Source organism: Camarhynchus parvulus, chromosome 4A (assembly GCF_901933205.1).
Source record: "Camarhynchus parvulus chromosome 4A, STF_HiC, whole genome shotgun sequence".
In the NCBI taxonomy this organism is placed as follows: domain Eukaryota; kingdom Metazoa; phylum Chordata; class Aves; order Passeriformes; family Thraupidae; genus Camarhynchus; species Camarhynchus parvulus.
Window position 1 is genome coordinate 8,104,509 of NC_044600.1, and position 21,783 is coordinate 8,126,291.

Below are 21,783 nucleotides of genomic sequence, written 5' to 3' on the forward strand. Positions count from 1 at the left end.
TGCTCCTGCTGCTTTCTTTCTCACCAGCAGAGGTCCAGCCAACACACCAATTTCAAAACTGGAGCAAGGCTAAATCTCTTGCTGTCAGCATGTCAACAACAAGTTTTAAAAACTGGTTATGTCTGTGAGTTCATCTAGATGTGATTTCCCTACCATACCTGAACAGTGGGACTGATATGACTGGATTAGAAACTGGAAGTTGAGAAACACTCAGAGAATGAATCAGTAATGACTGGAGAGGAGCCATCAGCAGATGGCTGTACCACATCACAAGAACTGAGGGCTTTGTGTTATGCTGAGCCTGCTTCATCAGGATGTGTAAGCAGCTCATTGAAGACAATATGATTTTTATATGCCTACAACCAAGTGTGCTAAACAATACTTGTGTTCACCCCATGTCAATCAATAGTCTCAAATTCTCAGAGACAATTAGCAGTCAAATATCTTGGATTTTATATATAACACACCTTAAGAAAACAGTAGTTAGCCTTTACAGCAGTGACAGTGAGGAATAAGCTAATGCTGAATAGGAGGATGTTATTACATTCTGTTAAATATTACATTTAAAATACGTTGGAGAAAGGAAAGGCACAAAAGAATAAAAGGTAATGTTCTAGATTAAAAAAAAATAGCTGGTGTGCAAGATCATAAAGCTGATTGTAAAAGTTGTTCACCACAAAGTGTTTTGAGGACAAAAATAGAAAAGTTTTTCTGATGCATTTCACCATTATTTCCTAGGTGCTTTTGTTAAATCTTAGGAAATAACAGAAGTGGTTAAGTAATGCTAAAATAACATTTTGGGTGATTACCCAGCTGACATACCCTTGCCCTTTAATCAGCTCTCTGCACTTTGAAAGGCAGTTTAAGAAAGTGGCGGGTTATCAGCAGGAAAATTTGTTACACTTTTGGTGTGTGGAACTTTGACTCACTGCACTGGTTTTAAAATCTATAGAAGTCTTTCCTACAGAGTGCAGGTTTTCTTATGCTTCATTTAACTTAAATACAGCTGTTTAACCCTGGAACTGAACTTGTAACCCAGCTTTTATGGTGGTCTTTGGAGGAAAAAATGCCAGTGGCAATAAAGACTGTGTGAGCTTACCTGAGAAAAAGTGACTTGGGCTAACCTGGCACTCAGGCTGATGTGCACAAAAGCCAGTTCTTGTAGCATCAATGACTGCAAGCTGTCACTTTGCTGCAGTTCCACTGCCCTCATGCCACGGGGTGTTTGTGTGAAGAGAAGGGCAGACACACAGAAATGCAGTGAAGCTCATTAGCAGCACACTCAGCACAGCACTGGCTGTCACCCTCAGGTGCACTCTGTCCACTCTGAGCTCTCACACTGTCACTTGGACATCTTTATCCATACAAGGATATGTATTTGTTTTGTCCCTACAGGCAGATATGGATGTTTCCCTAAGAACGGTGACTTGATTTGGAAAACAATAACAAAGGTTTCTACAATTTTTACAAGAGCTGATGTCAATATAACAGAATCATTACAAGTGTGATACTAGTTTTGATTTTTCAGAGTATTTTTATTACTGTTTCAATTGTACAATTTCCACATTAGAGAATAATACATAGTGTACAGTATATAACTTGCATGGTTCCCAGGTTTTGAAGTCATGTGCCAAGCTTAAGGCTACAAAAGAGAGTTCACCATGCCTAAAATAAAAGCAGGCACATACACACAGTTCTACATTGCTGCAGCACAGCACAATCTTGTGTGGCAAATGCAACATTATGAGCATCACCTGTCATTAGGAGACTGCATGTACCAAAGGGTTAATGACATGGATCCTTAACATTCTGCCCCTGTAGCATTTTTTCATGTCAAAGTGACATCACTAGGAAAACACATTAAGCAGTTTAGTCCTTGGTTTTAAAAGTTAGTGAAAGGATACAGCTAGTGAAACACCTCACAAAATGAAATTACAAATGTGATATACATTTTGCATAGTTAAAATTATGTCTGGGTAACCTTGGTTACTGGATTTTTACATTTTTTTCATCTGGCCTTTGTACTTTTGCTTTGAGCTGAACAGTTATTCAAAATACTCCCTCATTCAGTACCCCCAGTCACTTCAGACACCTTTCCATTTCTTTGGCTGCCTTCTTTTCCTTAACATCTTTTAACCTTTTGTATTCCTCCTACAGCAATATGCTGTGCCAGACATCCACTCCCTTACCTTTGGCTACTTGTGTTTCTTTTCTTCAGCTTTTCCCTCCTCTTCAGTCACTTCCTCCTTCTTCTGTTACTCTTCTCAACATCTCTGAGCTCTTTCTCATCTTCAGCCTTTCTGACTATCTCTTGATAGAGGGACAATGCCACAGGTTTCTCCTTGTTGCATTCAGTTGCTGTTGCTATTTGCAATACCACTGCTAAATCCTTCAAAAGCATTAACCTCTAAGTGCCTCATGCTTTCCATAATTACACATAGAAAGTTTTTAATGTTTTTTTTTACAGTGAATAGAAGATGAAAATCCAACTCACTGCCTTGAATTGGAGCTAGAAAGAAGAAAGCTAACAGAGGGAAACAGAATGAATTATAATCCCAATGTAATAGTGCATATTCCCTCTCTTGAACTTGTGGTTGTTTGGGTTTTTTCTCTTTTAGCATAGAGTTAAACTTTTTCACAGTGTCAACGTATTGTCATTGTAATTTTCTGCTACAGTAAACTTAAGCTTGATCACATTTGCTTCTTTAATCTGTTCATATGACTTGTTATAAATTCCCACTGTTCTCTGCTAAATTCTTTTTAACTAGTCCCTAGCATCAGGAAAATATCAGCCTCCTACCTGTTGACACCAGAACAGGAGAGGGACAAATCCCATGCATCCTCCGTAGTGCAGAGGCTGCTGAGATAAGCACACTTTCAAAACATTACAGGGCAGCCTGGATCACTGATTACTTACAGCACGAGCAGCTCTGCAAGTTTTGCACACCTATTGTGTGCAAAAGGAAAGCTGCTCTTCCTTCACAGTCTCTTAGACTTTTAAGTCAAAAGCAAGTTGCTTATAAATTGATTGTCTCCAACTTACTTTTTGTCAGTAACTGTAACTTTCATCTCTGATTCTGCTATAGATTTGGACTTATTTGTTTTTGTTGGTGGCTTTTTTTCCCCCTGTTGTTTGTTTACTCTGTAAGTCCAATGCAACAAGCCCAAATGTTCAGCAGCACAGGGAGCCAAGCCAGGCTTTGCTTATTTGCCCTGGCAACAGGCAGGAACATTGCTACAACCAGACAGAGCTCCTGTTGTCACACAGCTCTGCTCAAGCAGTTTCCATTCAGGTTTCAAGTCTGCACAAGCTAATCACTCACATACATTAAGAACCACTTTGAGTATTTAAATGTATTTTTTTAGTATGGCTTCAGGCTTATTTTTCTGTTAGTTAAACATTTAAAAGGAAAATTCTTCATTAAAAAGCACTATACATTTTGAGATAAGCTAGTGCCTGTGAAAAGTGCTAGGTTAGTAACTTTGGAAAGTGCAGTCCTCCAGATAGCCAAAAACATAAGAGCAACAGTGCAGGCACCTCTGACCTGCCTGCAGCAGGGAGGTGCCAGCCCAGGGAACAGGGGGAAGGGTGATTAGCTCCTGCTTTGATTCCCTGCTGGGACAGCACAGGGACACAGTTCTGAGCACTTGTCAGTCACAGCATCACTGCCAGCACCCAGACTGACACACTGGACAGCAGAGCTGCCAGCTCCAACAACTCTATTTCTGCCTCTTATCAACACAGAACCTTGAGGTAGACAAACAGATATTCCAACACACTTTTCCTGCACCCTTCAGTATCAAATATTTCAAGTAAAAACACCTATTTTCAAGCACTGGAACTAGTGATTTCACTTTTGCCCACAGCATTATCCCTACTGTATCATGTCTGGAATGAGCTCTTTTGTATTACATTTGATGCTCTACATTTTCAAAGCACATCCAAAAATTAGCTACACAAGGATTACATTAAACCCTAAAATTGAATCATAGTATATGATTGTATATAGTGTGTACATATATATATATATGTATATATTATAACTCTATAGTTTTATGGCCAACTTATAAGCCCCTGAGAACAGAGTTTATGCAGAAACACTGTGGCACCAATAACACTAGAAGACGCAGCTTTATTTAGGTATAATTAGCATAGAAAGCACCTGGAATTATTTATATTTTCTATTTATAATAGATTAACTCTTTGGATATTTTCATAGCTATATTAAGAATACATTTGTTAATCTTAATATCTGTTGTGGAAAGATTATATTTACATACAAATACACAAAGACTTCATGTGAAAGAGCAAGAAGGAAGAAAAGAAAGTGCCTGCTCTTGTGCCCTTCTTTATATACATGGGTAGTGCCTTTAAATCAATTTATATAAGTGTGGGTCCCAGCTGTGAATGAAAGTTACAGGTTCTGTTTCATAATGCTTTATGCATCTATGATTTTGACTGAGTATTTAAACAGTTTTTACAAATACATCCTACAGTAACTGTGTCTATGGGCTCAGGCATCCAGCCCTGAGAGAAACACAAAGTCTGTCCCTCCCTGCATTGGTAGAAATCTCCCACCCGGGGCACATGTTCAGAATTAACTATTTTTACAACTCTGTACTGAAACACACCTGTCCACCCAGCACAGGGGATGATCCCTCAAGGTCCAGGGAGGGATCCCTCAAGCCTTCTGGTCTGGCTGGGACCCACCACAAACCCTTGTACTCCTTCCCTGTTGTAAGGCGTGGACAAGTCATTCCAGTTCATCTTGGTGACAGAAACAGCTTACTTAAACTGCAAAAGGATCCCAAACCCGATTCAAAATAGATTCCAACTGTGGTTTTGTATCTACCAACAGCTGTCACTGTCCATAAAAAGTGACTTCAGTTCAAGATACCAACATTACATCACCTGTGAAAGTGTAACTGCCCATTCTTCAGAGTACAGGAGCTTCTTATATTGGCTACATTCTTCACTAAAGTCTCCTAATACAATCTTTGTTTGCAACATACTTTGAAAGACAAACTAAACATGTTTGCAATACTTCAACAGGAAAATAGAATTCTTTCCAGACTGAAAGAATATGAATTTTAATAAGTCAATAATGACAACATTTTTGTAGGTAAGAAGTGCAAATTTGTGTATATTACCTCTGAGAATTTTACACTGTTACCTACAGGGAATTTTTCATTGTCTTCATTTTGATGTGCTTTACCAGTTGAATAGTACATTTTGACCAAGAGTCATAAAGTATATTTGACTGCTGCCTCCTGACTGTACAGATGCAAAGAACACCTTGAAAGGGAAAAAAAAGAAGAAAAAAAAGATGCTACTGTCAGTTTATATTTATGAAAATATTTTTACTCATATAAGAAAGGTGATAGAATGCCACAGTCCCAAACACAAGGATACACATATATCACAACTGAATTTTAATCCCATGAAAAACTTTTTAAAGTGAAACTGTACATGTGGTACAACTGCATTTTTTAAAATGTGGTATACTTCATTTTCTTTCCCTATTTGAAAATACATAGGAGAACATTTAAAAATAAATAATCTAAGGTTTTAGGATTTCAGTTTTCTAAATATGACAGTGGGACTAAAGATATTTCAGAGAACATTTACCAAAATTGCTATATGCAAAAAATCATACCTGATTATCCATACCCTGGTGTCTGCAATTAGGAGTGTTGGGGTTTTTTTCCACATCATGACTGCTCCAACTCCTGTAATTTCAGTAGCCCAGGAGAGGCAGTCCTGTAGCTGGGAATTTTCAGGGCTCACTCACTAACCCTCCCCACTACACCTGTGGTGCTGTGCCGTTCACAATGCCTGCATTTGTCTTCACTGATAGCAGTGAAGGCTGGGTGGAATAGAGAGTTCTAGCAGCTGGGGGTGGGAATGTGTGCAGCATCCCTAATGAATATCCATAATGGGTACTTTGTGGGACAGTGACTACACTGGCTTTGAAGAGGGAACTTATACCAAGGTAGGAAATAACCAGTAACAAAGTTACCAGAATTAACTGGTGTGTCGTAGTCAGCTATTACTCATTTTTGCTAAGTCACCACACTGTAGTCATCTCTGTACCTTGTCATTTCTTTCACATAGAAATTTTAGCTTCTGTGCTTTCTTGTGCATAAATACTCCTTCCAGATTTCCTGTTTCCACAGAGCGTAGTTCAATCGCTTTTTCTCCCCAGCCCATGACCTGATTGGACTGAAGGAGGTAAGCTAGAAGACAAAAAATAAAAAAAAGAAGAAGAAAGGTACTGTTTAACAGCTGAAAGACTGATTCTTGCCTCATTTACGTTAATTATGGATCTGATTAAGTTTGCACAAAAAAGCCTTAGGAATAGTAACTAAATTTCAGTTTGTCCTCTCAGACTTATTTTGAACTCTAGACATAAATCTTAACATCTACTGTATATCTTAGACTCACAAAAGCTTGGAGGAAAACTCTGAAGGGCATCTTGTTTAACCACTGCCCCTCCCCCTCCCCAAAGTGGGGCCAAAATAGACAAGGTTACTCAGGACCTTGTACAGATATGGTTTCATGGATATTTGACAACCTTTCCAAGACCCTGCTGCAATGCATCACTACTTTCAGGGCTGAACATCTCTTCCTAATATCTTGGTGCAACTTGTGCCCATCTTTGCCTCTCATCCTTAACTGTTTATATTCAAGAAAAGTCTTGACTGTCTTCTCTGTACCCACTGTACTCTGTTCCTATTAGGAAGCTGGGTTTGTATTTACTATGGAGGTCAGCTTAGTCTGAAACCTGAATACTTCAGAATCTGAGACCATGGCATGATTAATTTGGTGTCTTCTCATGCCTGGTTATATGGAATATTTCCAAAACCAAAAGAAGATATTCTAGCACTGTGGAAGCTTAGTACAATACTCCCATTAAATCTGGCAATAAGAAACTGGAATAGTGATGAAGGAGTTAAGACCACAGATTTCAAATTAGGCACAGTTTCAGTGAAAGCCCTCTGACTGGCACTTGTATGGGCTTCCAAGGTAAAATCACATTAGCTATGCTCTATTGGTAGTCAATGCTCAGAAATTGTTCTTCTTACTCAACTATCAACTGTTACTGCATTAGTCTGAGAATTCTGTTGCTCTAAAATGATGTAGAGGGAATGTGTGCACTGGACTGGCTTTTAGCTTCATTTGACAGTGTATATCTGCTCTACATTATTAGTGTGAGCAAGGTCTGCTTCTTAAAACCTTCCATGTTGATTTAGGTTTTTGTCTAAAAATTGAACTTTCAGTACAGACTGATACTAGAAACAGCAGCCTGCAATCCTGCTTGAGAAGGACAGCAGAAAATAAAGGCAACATGCCCACATGACTGTATATACTTCTAGCAGGGTTGATTTAACATTAACTTGGAATCCTTGCTTTATAATTGTTGTTAGAACAAATGTATGAAAATCATACCTCCTTGGAAACACATATGGTTTGGTTACAGTGTTGTGATTTTAGTTTCCTCAGAGTCTATAAATTTCCCCTAAATCTGTTCAGAAGACTTTCAGTTATTCTTTGTGCACACTGAAGGCTTCCCTGCCACTAGTGCTGAGAGCAAGATAATTCTTTCCCAATATTCCAGTCATGAGTAAAGAAGAAGAAATGAACCTGTTTTAAAAGCAAAGCAGTAGTGAGTAACCAAGGGTGAGTGGCAAAAGAGGAGGAGTATTTTCTAAAACTCAAAACCATGAAATGAATATATTTTACAATCTTTTCTTTATGCTTCAGGCTGTACAACAGGGCACCATTGCTGCAGGCTGTGAAGAAAGTGTCATTAACATTTCTGAACAGTGCAGCAGCAGCAGCATGAGCCCAGGGCAGCACCCATGCAGTCTACAGGATCTGAAAAGTAAGCCCAGACCACACATAAAGTGAAGGACATCAAAATTATACAAGACTCAAACTTTTGCTATTTTTTGTACCAACTGACATCACATTAACCTTTTCAAAGTTTGCTTTTGAACACAATGGAGACAGAGGCAGCCTGTGGTTCTGGGGGTGGGAAGCAAGGCAGGTGCATGTGTATAAACAGCATGAAACTGTTCTGCGGCTACTCTGTTTAGTATAGGTCGTATAGGTCTTGCAACAAAGAACTAATAAGTCTCCTGATCTTTTCCACTAAATGAAAACTAAACTCCAGCTGCCACTATGCCGTGTCTGTATCTGTGCCTTTGGCAGATTTCAGTTTGATAGCTTCCTTGCAGCTCCCAGGAACCACTTCATTAGTGTCTGCTGCAACCTCTAGGTCATCTGCTGGGCCACTTCTGCTGTGTTCTGAAGAGATCTGACCTCCAGGCAGTATTCAAAAAAAGAACAGAATAAACCAGATACACCAAGTTCAGCCCTGATGCTCTGCTGTCTGGCCAATATACCCAGAACCCAGCAACTGACAATGGCAGGTTTAAGTACAAGTAGCAAAAAATTTCAGTTTTGTAGCAGAATCAAAAAATTCTTTCCCAAATTTCTTCTGTGAAACAGCATGCAAACAAAACGGCCTCATTACACCATTTGCACAGTTGTCCAATAATAAAGACTTATCTATACATGGAGATTAATGTGAAGGATAGCAGGCTATCAATTCAGAGGTCAGTACTGAGTCATGATAATCCTCCCATGTGGGAGCTCTTAGAGGTGTTTCATGTGAAATGAACTGAGAGCAGATACTCAGAGTTGTCTTATTTTGGAACAATAGCTCCTATACCTTGGGAATAGTTACTTTGAGTCCACTTTCCACTGCAGTTTTAGATAAAAATATCCTATGCTTCCAGCTGGGATGCTGCAGAGCATTGAGGCAGTAATTTAACCACCTTTTGGTTACACTCTCTGTTTCTCTACAGAATAGGCTTCTAAACTGTACAGGGAAAAGGAAATAAAGACTTTTACTAGTTCCTCTGGGAATATCCAGATTTGTGTCAACCCTTCATGGCTACATACTATAAATAATTCATTACTCACATGAACAGGCAAGAGTGCTCCCAAATCTTATTAACCTGATGTTTCTTAATACCTTTTTGAAACCTGTTTCACAGAAAATGTTACAGCTATATTTATATTTAGCCTACATATGTTTACATTTTTCAGATTAAACATAGAATACTTCTACAGGTTTTTAATTTCCCATGGGATTTGAGCTTCCTCTCTCTGATTTCTTATTAACAGATTGGTCACAGAGGACCCAGTTTAAGACTATGAGTAAGATATATTTAGATTCTCTGCCCTAAATCCACCGATTATAATACAAACTTTTTAATTTTATCTGTCAAAATACTCTTACCAACTACAAATATTTCTTTCAAAATACGTGTTTAAAGAAATCAAGAAATGAGCAAAGGATGACTAGAGAGCACCCTGAGGGTAACACAAGACCCTTCTGTGTCTGCAACAGAGAGTGAAAATTAAGATATGCTCATACAGACTTAAGGAGGTTTGAAATGGGCATAGAAATTCCAGGAAAACAGGATTTTTTAAGAAACTGTCAAGTTGCCCCTAAGCTGGGCCATTCAAATAACAGTTATTCACACTTCTCTTATAATGTTTTTGTCTGCAGCCAAGGATATCAAAGGATTAATAAAATTTATAGGAATTAGGGGTAAAATTATTAAAATAACAGTTAACAGAGGTCTTATCTGAAGTTTGAGTTGTGTATTTAGAGGTTAGGTTAATTTTTAGTGGAAGTATCATTTCAATCTCAAGTCAGATTTGGTTTGAACCACATCCCAAAGATGGGCTTTCCCTAAAACTACTCAGGTAGAAGTGAAAGGAAAAAGGTGAACATCCTTGATTTTTCACTGTGCTATCCGGTTTCCTCCAAGCTAATAACAGGCTTCTGTGCAGTCTAATTGTCTTGGGCCTTGTTTTGTTGGAATGTTTGTTTTAAAATAAAGAACAGGAGTGAGACAGAAATTAGCAAGTAATAAACTCAAAAATCTGCCTATGTTGTGCTTCATTTTCCCCACTGTTAGCCTGAAGCCCTATGGGAAAGGTGAAACAAACAGCTGTCCTGGCTGCAGTACAAGCAGAATCTCCTCCTACACAGCCAACTGCAAGCATGGGGAGATTAAGAATCTATCACAAATACCCTGGGCTGGCAGCCCTGTGAATTTAAAGTGCCAAAATGAAGGGGCCATTTGACAGCAGTTACAGATCTCTTCAGTAACTGACCCCTCAGTAGCTGTGAATTTCTACATAAAACGCTGTGAGCTATGAACAACCAAAACACTTCTTCCCCTCTGTAATTCACATCATTCTCCCTGTGGAAACTGGTGGTAAGCTGCATCCTCAGTGAAGTCTGTCTGTATAGTCAATGTGTGATGCAATAAACAGTGTGACAAGAATACAGATTGTGTCCAAATGGGAAGCCCCTATTGCAATCATTGGCTGTGTTAACACAAACACCCATAAATCTGTTTACTCTTTTACACATCTGGTTTGCTCAGAAGCTGCTTTATGTGCCATACAACCATTTTTACAGAGACACAAACCTCATAAAGAAGTCAGGCTTCGTGCAGCAGCATCTTATATTTAATAGAGAGCTATTTTTCATACATACCTACAGATGCTGGCATTTCTCCCCACTGTAGAACAGTCTCCTTTGTGAAATGCCCATATATATCAATGTAGATGCCTTCATCTTCGTAGGTGAGCAGGAGCTCCATGCCACTGGTGTTTGGGAGGATGATAATGGCATGGGGGCGGATCGTCCCCTGGATCTGGAATCATATTTTACTGAGATTTATATCAGAACACAGACTGCAATTTCAGTGATGACATCATTCTAACTAGCTTGGCAGAGCAATAAAAAGAACTAGCTCATGGCTCATGGAAAGTGAAAGAAATGCCTGTTCTCAGAGGCTGTATAGTTTGCTAGTAAGCCTCTGAAACAGACTTTCTCTCCTTCTCCCCCCTTTGAATATGACAGCAGGTTTGCAAATAAATCAGTGTTCAATAGTTCACATTAAATTTACCAGTGTTAATTGGTTTCAAGAAGCCATGGAGCCATTGAGACACAATAATATTTACTTAGTCCCTCACAAAATACTTGGATTATATAAATAGGAGAAAGGTGAAATAAATTTGAATTCACAACTTTTTCAGAAGATGAAGGACAGAAACTTCCACATTCCAGGAGATCAGTGCTTTCACTTTCCATGATACTTCCCTTTCCCCACTCACAAGGTAAAAACCTGCAAATTTAATTGTATTTATCTTGCTGTAAAAAGTTCCCTGGACCTTTTCACTCTGTCTTTCCCTTCCCAGATCCTTTACTACAAATAGCTGCCCATTTGACTGCTGTTGGGCACACCTCTGCCTGCCACAGGAACAGTGCATTTCACACACACGAATCTCTCCCAGAAGCCAACATATCCCAAGCAAAACAACCCAAAACTAAAGGTGAAGTATACAACCATGAAGGTGGGGTTTTATGAAAGCATTTTTGAAAAAAAAAGAGGACAGCCTTAAAAAAACAAAGCACTTCCTTGTTTAAAGCGCTACTCAGAATAGGATGTTACATAGTAAATTAAATCACCAAAATTATTATTTTTATAGGAAGCATATGACTGGAGCTTTACATCATTCTCACAAGCCAGCCACACACAGGTCTTTTTTTTTTTTCCCCTCAAGCACAGACATTTATGCACACTGTAAGGGCACAACGAACAGTAAAGAAGCACTGAAGCTGTACTTGCCCAACTGAATACACTCAGGCCACCCACTTGACTCCGTGCCTCCGCAAGAACTATCCGTAACACTAGAACGGGGATCCAGAGCCGCAGAGCAATTTTAATGCGCCGCCTTGGGACCCGCATGAGCGACCGCAGCAGGTAAGAGATGCAGAAAGAGCTGGGCAACCAGGAAAAGAGGCTACCAGAAAGCAAGAGTATCTCAAGTCAGCCTGTTACAGTCTGGGCTATTGCCACCACAAAGCTCCTGGAGGTAAGTATCCGGTTCTAGCTCTTTTGAAATAATAGAGTATCAAAAAAGATAGAGCTGCTGTAGCAGCTGATTTATTTCAGGTCTAAGACTCTGAAAGGAAAATATATTTTTAGTCCGTGCTAACTTGTGGCTGAAGAGCTCACACAAATGCAGTCAGTCTCAGGTGCCCCACATATTCAGGGCAGTCACCTGGGAAATCTCTCTCATCAGGTACCTAATTGTATTTTCAGCCAGTTGAAAAAGTAAAGCCTCTAAGAAAGTTCACTTTTTTCTTTGCCTTTCTTCTCTTGGGCAATTATGCTAATGATCCTTTTGACAAGTCACTGCTCACCTTGCTCAGCAACCCACTTCCAGAAAGGCACGTGGGTACCACGCTTCAATTTACAAACTGATGGGAATTCATCATAGCTGACTAGTTAACAAAGGTACTGTCAGATTAAATAAATCCTCTAACAAGACAAATACTAAGTACCTTAAAAAACGAACACAGAAATAAACAGTACAAGCCTTTAGCAGGTGATTCAACAGTTAGAACAGCTAGAAGTCATTTTTCAATTAAGAGCAGCCTATAAATCTAACAGCCAATGTTACACACTGTGTCCATCAGGAACACAGGTCTGACAGAACATGGAGGCTGTGGCTTGCAGGGGCAGCAGAGTGATCAAGTGGCTTGCACAGGAGGAATGGGGTTTCATTTGGGTTGAAAATGAGGGGCTGAGAGTGGAGAAAAGTTAAAAATAGATGGATTCACAGCACAGGCTGCAACATGCAGATCTAGGATGAGATTTCTTCAGACCTCCCAAGCATAACTTTGGGACACATGGTCTGGGGATGCAAGGAGGCCATGGCACCCCCAGCCCCTGTGGAGCACTGTTGACTTCAGGGAGGGTTCAAGTGTGCACAGAAGTTTCTCTGCCAGGGGCCTCCCATCAGATTGGAGCCAGTCTGGAACCTGCCAGTTTGCTGAACCTAAGCCCCCAAGATTCTCTGGCTTTTGGGACTCACAGCTTTGAAAAAAATAGCTAAAAAACAGGCACACAAACAAAACTCCAAAATAATTAACACCATAGCATAGACTTCATATTGGACAGCCCCATGCCAGCCATTCACTTCTGCAGGGCAATTTGCTGTTATCTGAGCTGAAGCAGGAATTTAGTGCTCTCCATCGCCTCAAACAGAAACACAATGCAAGATGTACACATACCCCTGATATCAACATCTTCATGCTAACTTACTGACAATCTAATGAGAAAGTCCCAAGGATAATGTAAAACTTTTTCTGAATTTACAGAGTGGTTTCATGGGCAACTGAATGGCAAGAAGATCAGCAAATTTATTTAGTCTGAACTTGGTTTCTGCTGTCTGCACAGTGGCAGATTGTAAAAGTTACCTAAATTCATGTAGATATTATTGTGTCTTTGTTTAAGTCCTAAATTTCCAGGATAAATCAATTAAAAATAGCACTGTCCATACAATAGGCTTTATGACATTAAACCACTAAAATTGATATTCTAAATGCAATAAAAGCATTTAAACAGGACTTCAGTGTTATAAAACTATGTGAAAAGTGGTTTGCATTAGCTGCCACTAGTCATTCTTTTGAAAAATAGCACAACTCTTAACCTGATCATTATCAATACACAACCCAAAGAACAAAGGCATTAATGTAGTTTTTTGGATTCTCTTACGTGTGTTGGAAGGTACAAGTCATACACAGATCCAGAGTCCACATCAATGGCATGAAATCCCACTACTGAGCCATATATGACCTTTAGTCTTTGCCCATTTTCAACAGTCAGGTCAACTGACAGTGGTTTGTGATGAAGTGAGGTAAAGGACTGGAAAAAAGAAAAATGCAGTATGTAGCACAATAAAACTGTTGGTTTGCAGAACTACATTTAGGATCCTACAAATTCTCAAAACTCAGAAGTTAGACAGCTATTTTGGTAAAATAGTAGGTTACATTTAAGGACCTAAGTATCCATCATCCACTGAGTTGCATGGACAGTTGGATAATTCATTTGTGGTTTGAAAAAGAAATCAAGATTCTAGAAATGGACTAGGCAAAAAGTAGGCTGACTACCACTGTGTTTAATTTCATCCCCTTTTGAGGGAAATCAACATCAACTTTGTCAATTCAAATGCACATTTTGGCACAGCACCTGCTGAGTTTGGCTGGGGTAGAGAGAAACAAGTTATTCACATCTAACACTCATGACTGTGACAGTTTCATGTTTGCCATCTCCAGAGTACATCAAAGGCACTACATTTTCTTCAAAAGAATACTCAGTTTATCTTTAGCTAGAATAAATGTTATACAAAACAACAAAAACAAAAGCAGAGCACAGATGAGAGACAGTGAGAGACAGTGACACATCTGAACCAAAGTGATGTTTCACTTACCTTAAAAGCCATGAATTTGTGATAAGGCTTTGGAGCCCAAGCATAAACCTCCACTGAGTTTTTCAAAGCAATTACAAGGAATTTGATTCTCTCATATCTTACTGTAATACAAGAAGAACAATTCCTTAGGTACCAGACAGATGCTTAAATCAAAGACCATCTCATCACATGAAATAATTTCAATGGATGACTTGTAGAGGTAGACATTAATCCAGCATGGGAGACTAATGCATTCTGGACATCAATGTTTAATATCACCAGTGACAACACCTTGACTGGAAACCTACACTTCATTTATTTTCAGCAAAGCCAAATGACTGTTACCAACATTTATATCTTCCTTTTCATATAGTGATGAAAAAAAATCTCACTATTCAGAGAAAAAGGTCTTGACCCTACAGCTAAACCAACCTCTTGATTTTTTAAGTATGAACACACTCCACCACTACTGGTTATGAATAAACTACTGTTGGAGGACTGGTGGTTGTTGGCTGAACAATTTTGTCAGACTTGGCAGGATGAATTTTCATGTCACTGCTCATCTGTGGGTTAAATCCCCAGGTGCTGTGTGGGTGAAGGACTCCCATCTTTCTGAGATGAGTAAGCATTTAAGAGATGAGCAATTTCTCCAAGCCAATTAAGGTCACGCTGGGCCCATTGAGAATAAATGAAGAATCATGCACTGAAAATAAAGATTTCTTTGTGCATTGTGTTTTCACAATGGAAAACAGGATTCTATCTCACATAGGCAGAGAACAAGAAAACTCAGCAAACTCCACCAAAATGCAGAACAGTAATTTTTTTTTCTTTTCTACCTGGAAAAATAGCTGTACAACCAAAGGTCAAGATACAAGAAGATTCTCCAAGAGAAAAACAGCAGCAGCTGTGCTGTCAAAAACGCAGGAGTGGCTTGTCATATGTAAACACAGAAGCTCCTAGCAAATGTTTGCCTAATTTTAGGATAAGTATTTTGTCGTTGTGTTTTTTAAAAATGCACCAAACCCGAGGATGAGCAACTGAAGCGGAATATGTGGGTGCTTAGCTGTAATCACAGTTAAACTAACAACACACATCTGTTTCATATTCTTCCTTGAGTTTAACCCCTGCCACTTCTAAAGCCAAAATGCAAAACCGTCAAGCAAAATATTAATGAGAAGCAGCCACTTCACATTTCCTGCACTCCTCTGTATCATGACTTTGACTTCGAAGGAAGTGCCACTTTCACACCATCCTTCACCAAAGCAAAATGTGCCATATATCTACCCCCACAGTTAAATGACAGAAATTATCACAATCCTCACATTAACTTTGAAGAAAGCTGCCTGAGAGCCCAAGAAAAGTGAGATGGTACCATTTCCAGGGTGTTTAAACAAAGGTATATTTGGGTCTTTTATGAGAGAAAGGGATGAGCTGATCTACCTAAGGTCATCCTACAAATATTCACTAGGACTTGAACTAGGTCCAACTTCTTAGCAGTTACCCAGGGCCAAGAGGGAAGCTGAGGAGGTGGAAAACACCAGTTCAATTAAAACCTTAAGTAACTACAGAAAAACGGAACCACTGACTGAGTACAGACCATGGCTGGCACTCCCTCCTTCCAGCCATTACAGGGAACAGCCATAACATCATCTGTAACTAATTGCTGCAAGAAGAGATGCTGCTGAAATGACAGGGAGCAAGGCACCTGCCATGTACAACAGGGAGTCTTGAAAGAACTCATGAGATATTCACCCAATACAATCCTGAAACAAAGCTGAAGAACACTGCTGTCACAAGATGCAAAAGGAGGATGATTATGCATCTCTCTAAGGAAAAACCAGGAAATCCTTACCGACTTTGTAGTGCACACAGCCTTCCAGGTCACCGACAGACACCCAGCCTTGCCTCTTCTCCACCTCAGGATCATTGCGCAAAATTTTATTTCTCAACCATGACAAGTAATAAACCCTCAACTTATTCTTCTTCCCTGGGATTTGCAAGAGGAGACAGAACACTTTAACTCCCTGAAGTAGAAACTCTCCCCCGACTTACAAAAAGCTAGAGTTTTGTGATCTTGAGTACAGCAGGTCTGTGTGCCTTGCCAGGGTGAGAGAACATAGCAAGGGCATGAAAGGAGTGATGGGGACACACAGGGGGAACTGGCACAGGAGCAATTCTATGGCACTGGGCACATGTGCACTTGTGACTCAAACTTCATGTAAGATTTTCACACCTGACTAAAATTCCTCCCTCGGGCCAAAGAACAGGTTTCTACAGACACAGGTGTTATCAGAAACCATTACACTAACTGTTTATCCTGGAACACAGGCATGTCCTACAATGGCCACTTTGAATAAGCTATTGATGCAGTTCCAATTAACTGTCAACTTTCATTCAAAGCAGCTATTTTTCTTCTGGATGCCTTTACACTTGAGAATTATTTTGTCATCCTTCATCTCAATCACTCTTTTTGTTGTATTAATTCATAAGCAGCCTATGGTCAACAGCACTCTGGGACCACAGAGATTACTCTGAAGAGAGGGATTATGTCATGTCCCAGTAACAACAGGACCTGGCAGTATGGGACAACCAGCTGTTGGCACTGCCCACCATGATCAGTCTGAATTGGAGACAAGCTGCTACTCCTTGTTGGACCCCCACCTCTGACCTCGGTATGTATTGTGCATCCTTTGAGGCCACTCTCAGCCATGGGAAATAAGGCCAGAGTCCAAACTGTTTCCTGGCAGAGGTTGAAAACCTCCACTTAATGTTATTGATGCTTACAAAATACAGATCCCTCTCATGTTACTGCTCATACCTCTTGATGAACACAGGATGAGGTTATATCATGATAAAGTTAATAGAACTGCACTTAGATAGATGCTCATACATCACAGAAACCAGAGAAGTGACAAACTACAGCTTGCAGAGAATCAGCCCATTTAAGGAATATGAAATACTCTGTACTTCCCACAAACCATTTTACACATTAACCAGGCAATGAATTGTCCCAAAGCCTTTCTGGAATGGGAGTGTAAATGTTAAAAATTCAGCAGAGTTTTCCTATTAACAAGAATAACTGTCCTGTGATTTTCTGAAAGAGGAAATTCCTCAACCTAGTTTATAACCTAATTCTTCTTTTTAATTGCCTCCAACCCCAACGTGGGTCAGATACTTTTAGCTACTGAACCAACCTGATATAGTAATTAGCACATTGAGTCCTTCCAGAACATCCATTTGCTGGAACCGTCTCCTCGTAATCAGCGTATAAACTCTTCCTTGCCCACTTCTGTCCAGCAGCCACAATCCATTCTCTGTTCCCACCAATAAATTCACCCCTGTCGATACATGAAAAAAAAATACTGCGTAAGTCACCTAATGATTCAGAGGTCAGCAAGTGTTCATTGTTTTGAGAACCAATTTTTATTTAATCTTGCTTAATGGAACCTGATAATTTCTCTGTTGCTCTGTGGATGACTTTCCAGAAATAAAAAGAACTCACTATTAGAATTTTTACTCAGCAGAACAGCTGTATACCTATGGAACTTGAAGGATTAGTAGCTCTGCTGAAGTCCATGTTGATTTAAACAAAAAGGAAAATATTCTGTGAACATGAACGTCTCAAGCGACCTTGGAAAGTACCTATGACCAGTGCAAAAATCCCAGTCCAGCACCATTATAGTAGTGACAAAGGAGAGCCAACTAAGAGTTCCAAGAGTCCCTACTGACCACAATAAAAATAAAAATAAAAATAAAAACAACAAAAAATCCCCCCAAATTCTCTTTTTCCAAATACAACATGCAAATAATGGGGACACGAAACTTGTGGGAGAAAGCACTGTGTTACAAGGAGGTGCAGGGTTTGTTTGAAAACAGTCTCTGGTTTGGAAAATGCCTTCAAATGCCAAACTAAGGAGTGAATCCATCTAAAATCCAACTGCTGCTAAGGAAGACAAGGCTCTATTGGGTTGCTGACATCAGAGAATGTCAGAAATTGTGTTTGGCTGGAATGACATCTATGTTTCTAATCAGCAGATTCTAAAGACACAATATAAGGTATCCTGCTGTAACAAGCACTCTCCTCCAGTGGCAATGCTCTGAGAAGTACCTGGTGTTCTTCAGCCTCAATGCACATTTAATTACACACCTTACTACACAGCTCTATTCTTAATTTAAAATTTTGAATTCCTACGAACCCACATTATGCAAAATCTGTGAAGCTACAAACTGCAAATCTACATTTGCTTTGGATAAGATTCCATCTACTTCATTCACTTGCCATTCCAGGCTCAGAAAGCGAGGAGAAAAAGGCTGGGTGAGTCCCATAGAATACATCTGTTCTACTGAAGCAGAAAGATAGTTAAAACAACTCAAGAGTTTGGGTAATGTATGACTGGGACAAGGTCTACAGCTGCTGAGGGTGACCTGATCCTGTATCTTGGTTTTACACCATGTGAAGCTGACCCTGTAAAAAGCATGTAAGTTTAAACAATGGTTCAGTGGTGTTCCATAACAGAATAAGCAGTGAGAGCAGGAACTAAGCAAGACAAGCCTTTGGAAAGACCTGACCGGCTTTGGATCCTTGGAATACCTAACACATGTGACCGCAAAAGGCTTCATGTTTGGATTATTGCCCCTGGGTCAGGGCTCTGTGATCAGCTGTACCCGTGTGCAGCTCAGATGAGTCTCATGAGCCACAAAAGCTGCTGAAACATTTGCAACTTTTGGCTTTCCCAAGAGCATGGCTTCAACTAGGTGCTTAATCAAAACCTTTTCTAATTCTGATGCACAAAGTCCTTTGCAACTGTATTTCATGTGTTTGCCATCTCATCCCTGGGAAGGCAGGGCCATGTAAGTGACACAGGTATCAGCTCAGGGATCCACTCCAGCACTCTCTGCCGAGAGAGTGGCAATACAACTGTGAAATCTGCCTAGCAGACACTGCCAGCCACTCCTGCTGTGCCTTCCCTCCACACACCTGCCCAAGGACTCCAGCTTACCCCACAGAGCAGCACACAGGACCTCAGAGTTGAATTTCTTCTTGTATTTACGGATTTCTGGGCTGTCACTTTGTGGGCGGATATTGGTTGGATTGACATTGACAACAGAGCCCTTCCTTGCATTTTCCCTCCTGACAGGCTCAGGTTTGGCACTAGATGCTGGAATGAAAGACACACACAGCTGTGGAAAATGTGTTTGGTTACAGCTCATATCTGAACTACCTTTTTCATGGCAGAACAAAAGAAATCCCAGAGGGGTGAGAAAACACCCTGAGAGCTTTGTATAGCCAAAAAAAATCTGGAAAATTCCTCAGGCATTCCTGAGAAAGCATGGTGGTAACACAGCAGCAGAGCACAGCAAACCACATCTGAAAGAAGGGCTGAAGCAGTACAATGAAAATTCACAGTAATGAGAAGTTCCAGTTTCAGGAGACTGCTCAGAGTTTTCACTTCCAAGCAATAAGCCCTTGCCAAAAAAAAAAACCAACCCCCAAAAAAAACCCACCAAAAAGCAATCCAGGAGGAACATTTTAATGCAAAGGCAAAACATACTCACGAGAACTACAGGAAGGTCCTACTGGACTGGTGGGAGGCGTGATTGGCAGCAGTCTCGGATCTATGAATGATGTGAAGGATGTTGTGGAGGATGTGCTGCTCTTGGCAGGTGGGCTTTCAGCACAGGGGCTCTGCAATGAGAAACAGGAGCTGCCTCAGGTGGGCAGTGCTCAGGGCACACACCCTGTGCTGCTCTGACAGAGCTGTTACCCGCCTCAAGTGACCCCTCTCCCCACAGGCCCATGCTCCCAGCAGTGTCAGAGCCCTCTGGGGCTGCCCTGTGCTCCCTCACATGATGCTTGGGTGGGAGAAAGCCAGGGACAATGAGCAGAGGCACACCAGAATGCTGCCATGGCAAGGAGCAGAAGGTGTGAGTCCTCTAGCTTGTGCAAAAGGGGAGAAAAAACAAAGCAAGGAAAGAAAGAGAGCAGAAAAGAAGATGGGGGAAAATAAGTGGAACAATGAAATCTGTTAGGCAGCTCAAGATTCCTTATCTTCCTCCCAGATAAAACTTTTAAAGGAAAGAAGAGACGTAGTGAAAAAACTCATTGTAAAAAGAGATAGGATAAAGGAACTTAAAAAGGCTGGAGCTCAATCCAGGTGATCGGTGGTTTATCTCTTACCTTAGTCAGAGGTTTGTTCTGAGGTTCCTGGCAAGTCAGTGGCACTTGTGGCGGGTTCACAGAGGAGTCTGTAATTTGGCTTTGCTGGAGGAGATCTGGCAGGAGATAGTTCTGGTTGTTTATGCTCCAAAGGCCTTCTTGAGTGTTTGGAATTTGTTTCCCCAAAATCTGATCCTGCATGAGAACATACAGATAAACACCACATTTAGTTTATTTCCAATGCACTCTGCAGCTCCAGTTAATTAGGATGATAAATAATGAGCACATGGAGAGGAGTGCTCTCCCTTGATGCATCATTTAAAGACAAACCCTCTGGCAAGATTAAAACCAAAAATTAAATACCAAAGTGTATGGCAAACATCCAAGATTATAAATCTGGGGTTTACTCCTGAAGAACTCCACAAATATTCTTCATGTACATTACCTCAAGCACAGAAAAAGAAGGAACTTCAGCCTCAGAGATACCAAGTCAAATAATTTGCTAACGAGTTTCAGACCAGACCTTGGCATACTGCAGACCGAAGAAGGCACTTGGTTCTGGACCTGCATTTTGTTTGAAGCCCTTCACCATTAATTTCATTGCTACTTTCCATTTACTGAATTAGGAAACCTTACTCCAGAAAGAGGACATTTAGTAGGACCCAGCATCAGCATTTCCAGTATAGTGACATTTGGTTCTGCAGACCTCCTTACAGAATCCCATGGAAATACTTGTCAACTTTGTGAGGTACCACACAAACTCTTTCCCTGACAGCACTGTCTATGGAGTCAGAGGCGGGTTTCTGGGAATACATTTTATGTTTTAATTTAGATGTAAAAAACAGAAACCAAAATATGCAAGTCAGTGTTTGAGATTGGGGAACCAATCTAACATGGGGCTTTTTAGTTCAGTTTTCAGTCACATTCAACTGAGCAAAACCAAACCAAATCCCCATTTGAATCACTCGGGCAGTTTGGTACACCCTAACCACTTCAAAGCCGCTCAGGCTGATGGGACAAGGAAAGCAATGCTGGAGATGATGTGGAGACTCATGGTGGCTGTAGCTGGTGGGTGAAAAAGGTTTCAGAGAAAGGGATGGGAGGCTCCATGAGAAGGGGAGAAAAGACTAGAAGGCAGAGGAGAAATTTATGAGGTGTCAGCCATCTGCCTGTTCTCCCTCCCACACTCTTTCCTCCAAACCCACCAAAACACATAACCTCAACTCTTTATCATCCTCCCTCATCCTCAGGGTGGGCCTCAAAGACCCCAACG

The 21,783-nt window shown here is 40.4% G+C and overlaps 1 protein-coding gene across 2 annotated transcripts in view; it reads right to left on the bottom strand.

Annotated features, from left to right (window-relative positions):
- Nucleotides 1–1,514: 1,514 nt before the first annotated feature.
- NRK (Nik related kinase) overlaps nucleotides 1,515–21,783 on the bottom strand; it is an 88,019-nt gene continuing 67,750 nt past the window's right edge. For both annotated transcript variants that reach the window (XM_030967365.1, XM_030967364.1), the window contains exons 22-31: nucleotides 20,532–20,705; nucleotides 19,910–20,039; nucleotides 19,354–19,512; nucleotides 17,548–17,691; nucleotides 16,206–16,340; nucleotides 14,375–14,475; nucleotides 13,660–13,809; nucleotides 10,587–10,746; nucleotides 6,095–6,237; nucleotides 1,515–5,296 (exon numbers count right to left, since the gene is read on the bottom strand). In XM_030967365.1, coding sequence (XP_030823225.1) covers nucleotides 5,213–5,296; nucleotides 6,095–6,237; nucleotides 10,587–10,746; nucleotides 13,660–13,809; nucleotides 14,375–14,475; nucleotides 16,206–16,340; nucleotides 17,548–17,691; nucleotides 19,354–19,512; nucleotides 19,910–20,039; nucleotides 20,532–20,705 — 1,380 coding nt within the window. In that variant the 3' untranslated portion in view covers nucleotides 1,515–5,212. The remainder of the gene's footprint in view (nucleotides 5,297–6,094; nucleotides 6,238–10,586; nucleotides 10,747–13,659; nucleotides 13,810–14,374; nucleotides 14,476–16,205; nucleotides 16,341–17,547; nucleotides 17,692–19,353; nucleotides 19,513–19,909; nucleotides 20,040–20,531; nucleotides 20,706–21,783) is intronic.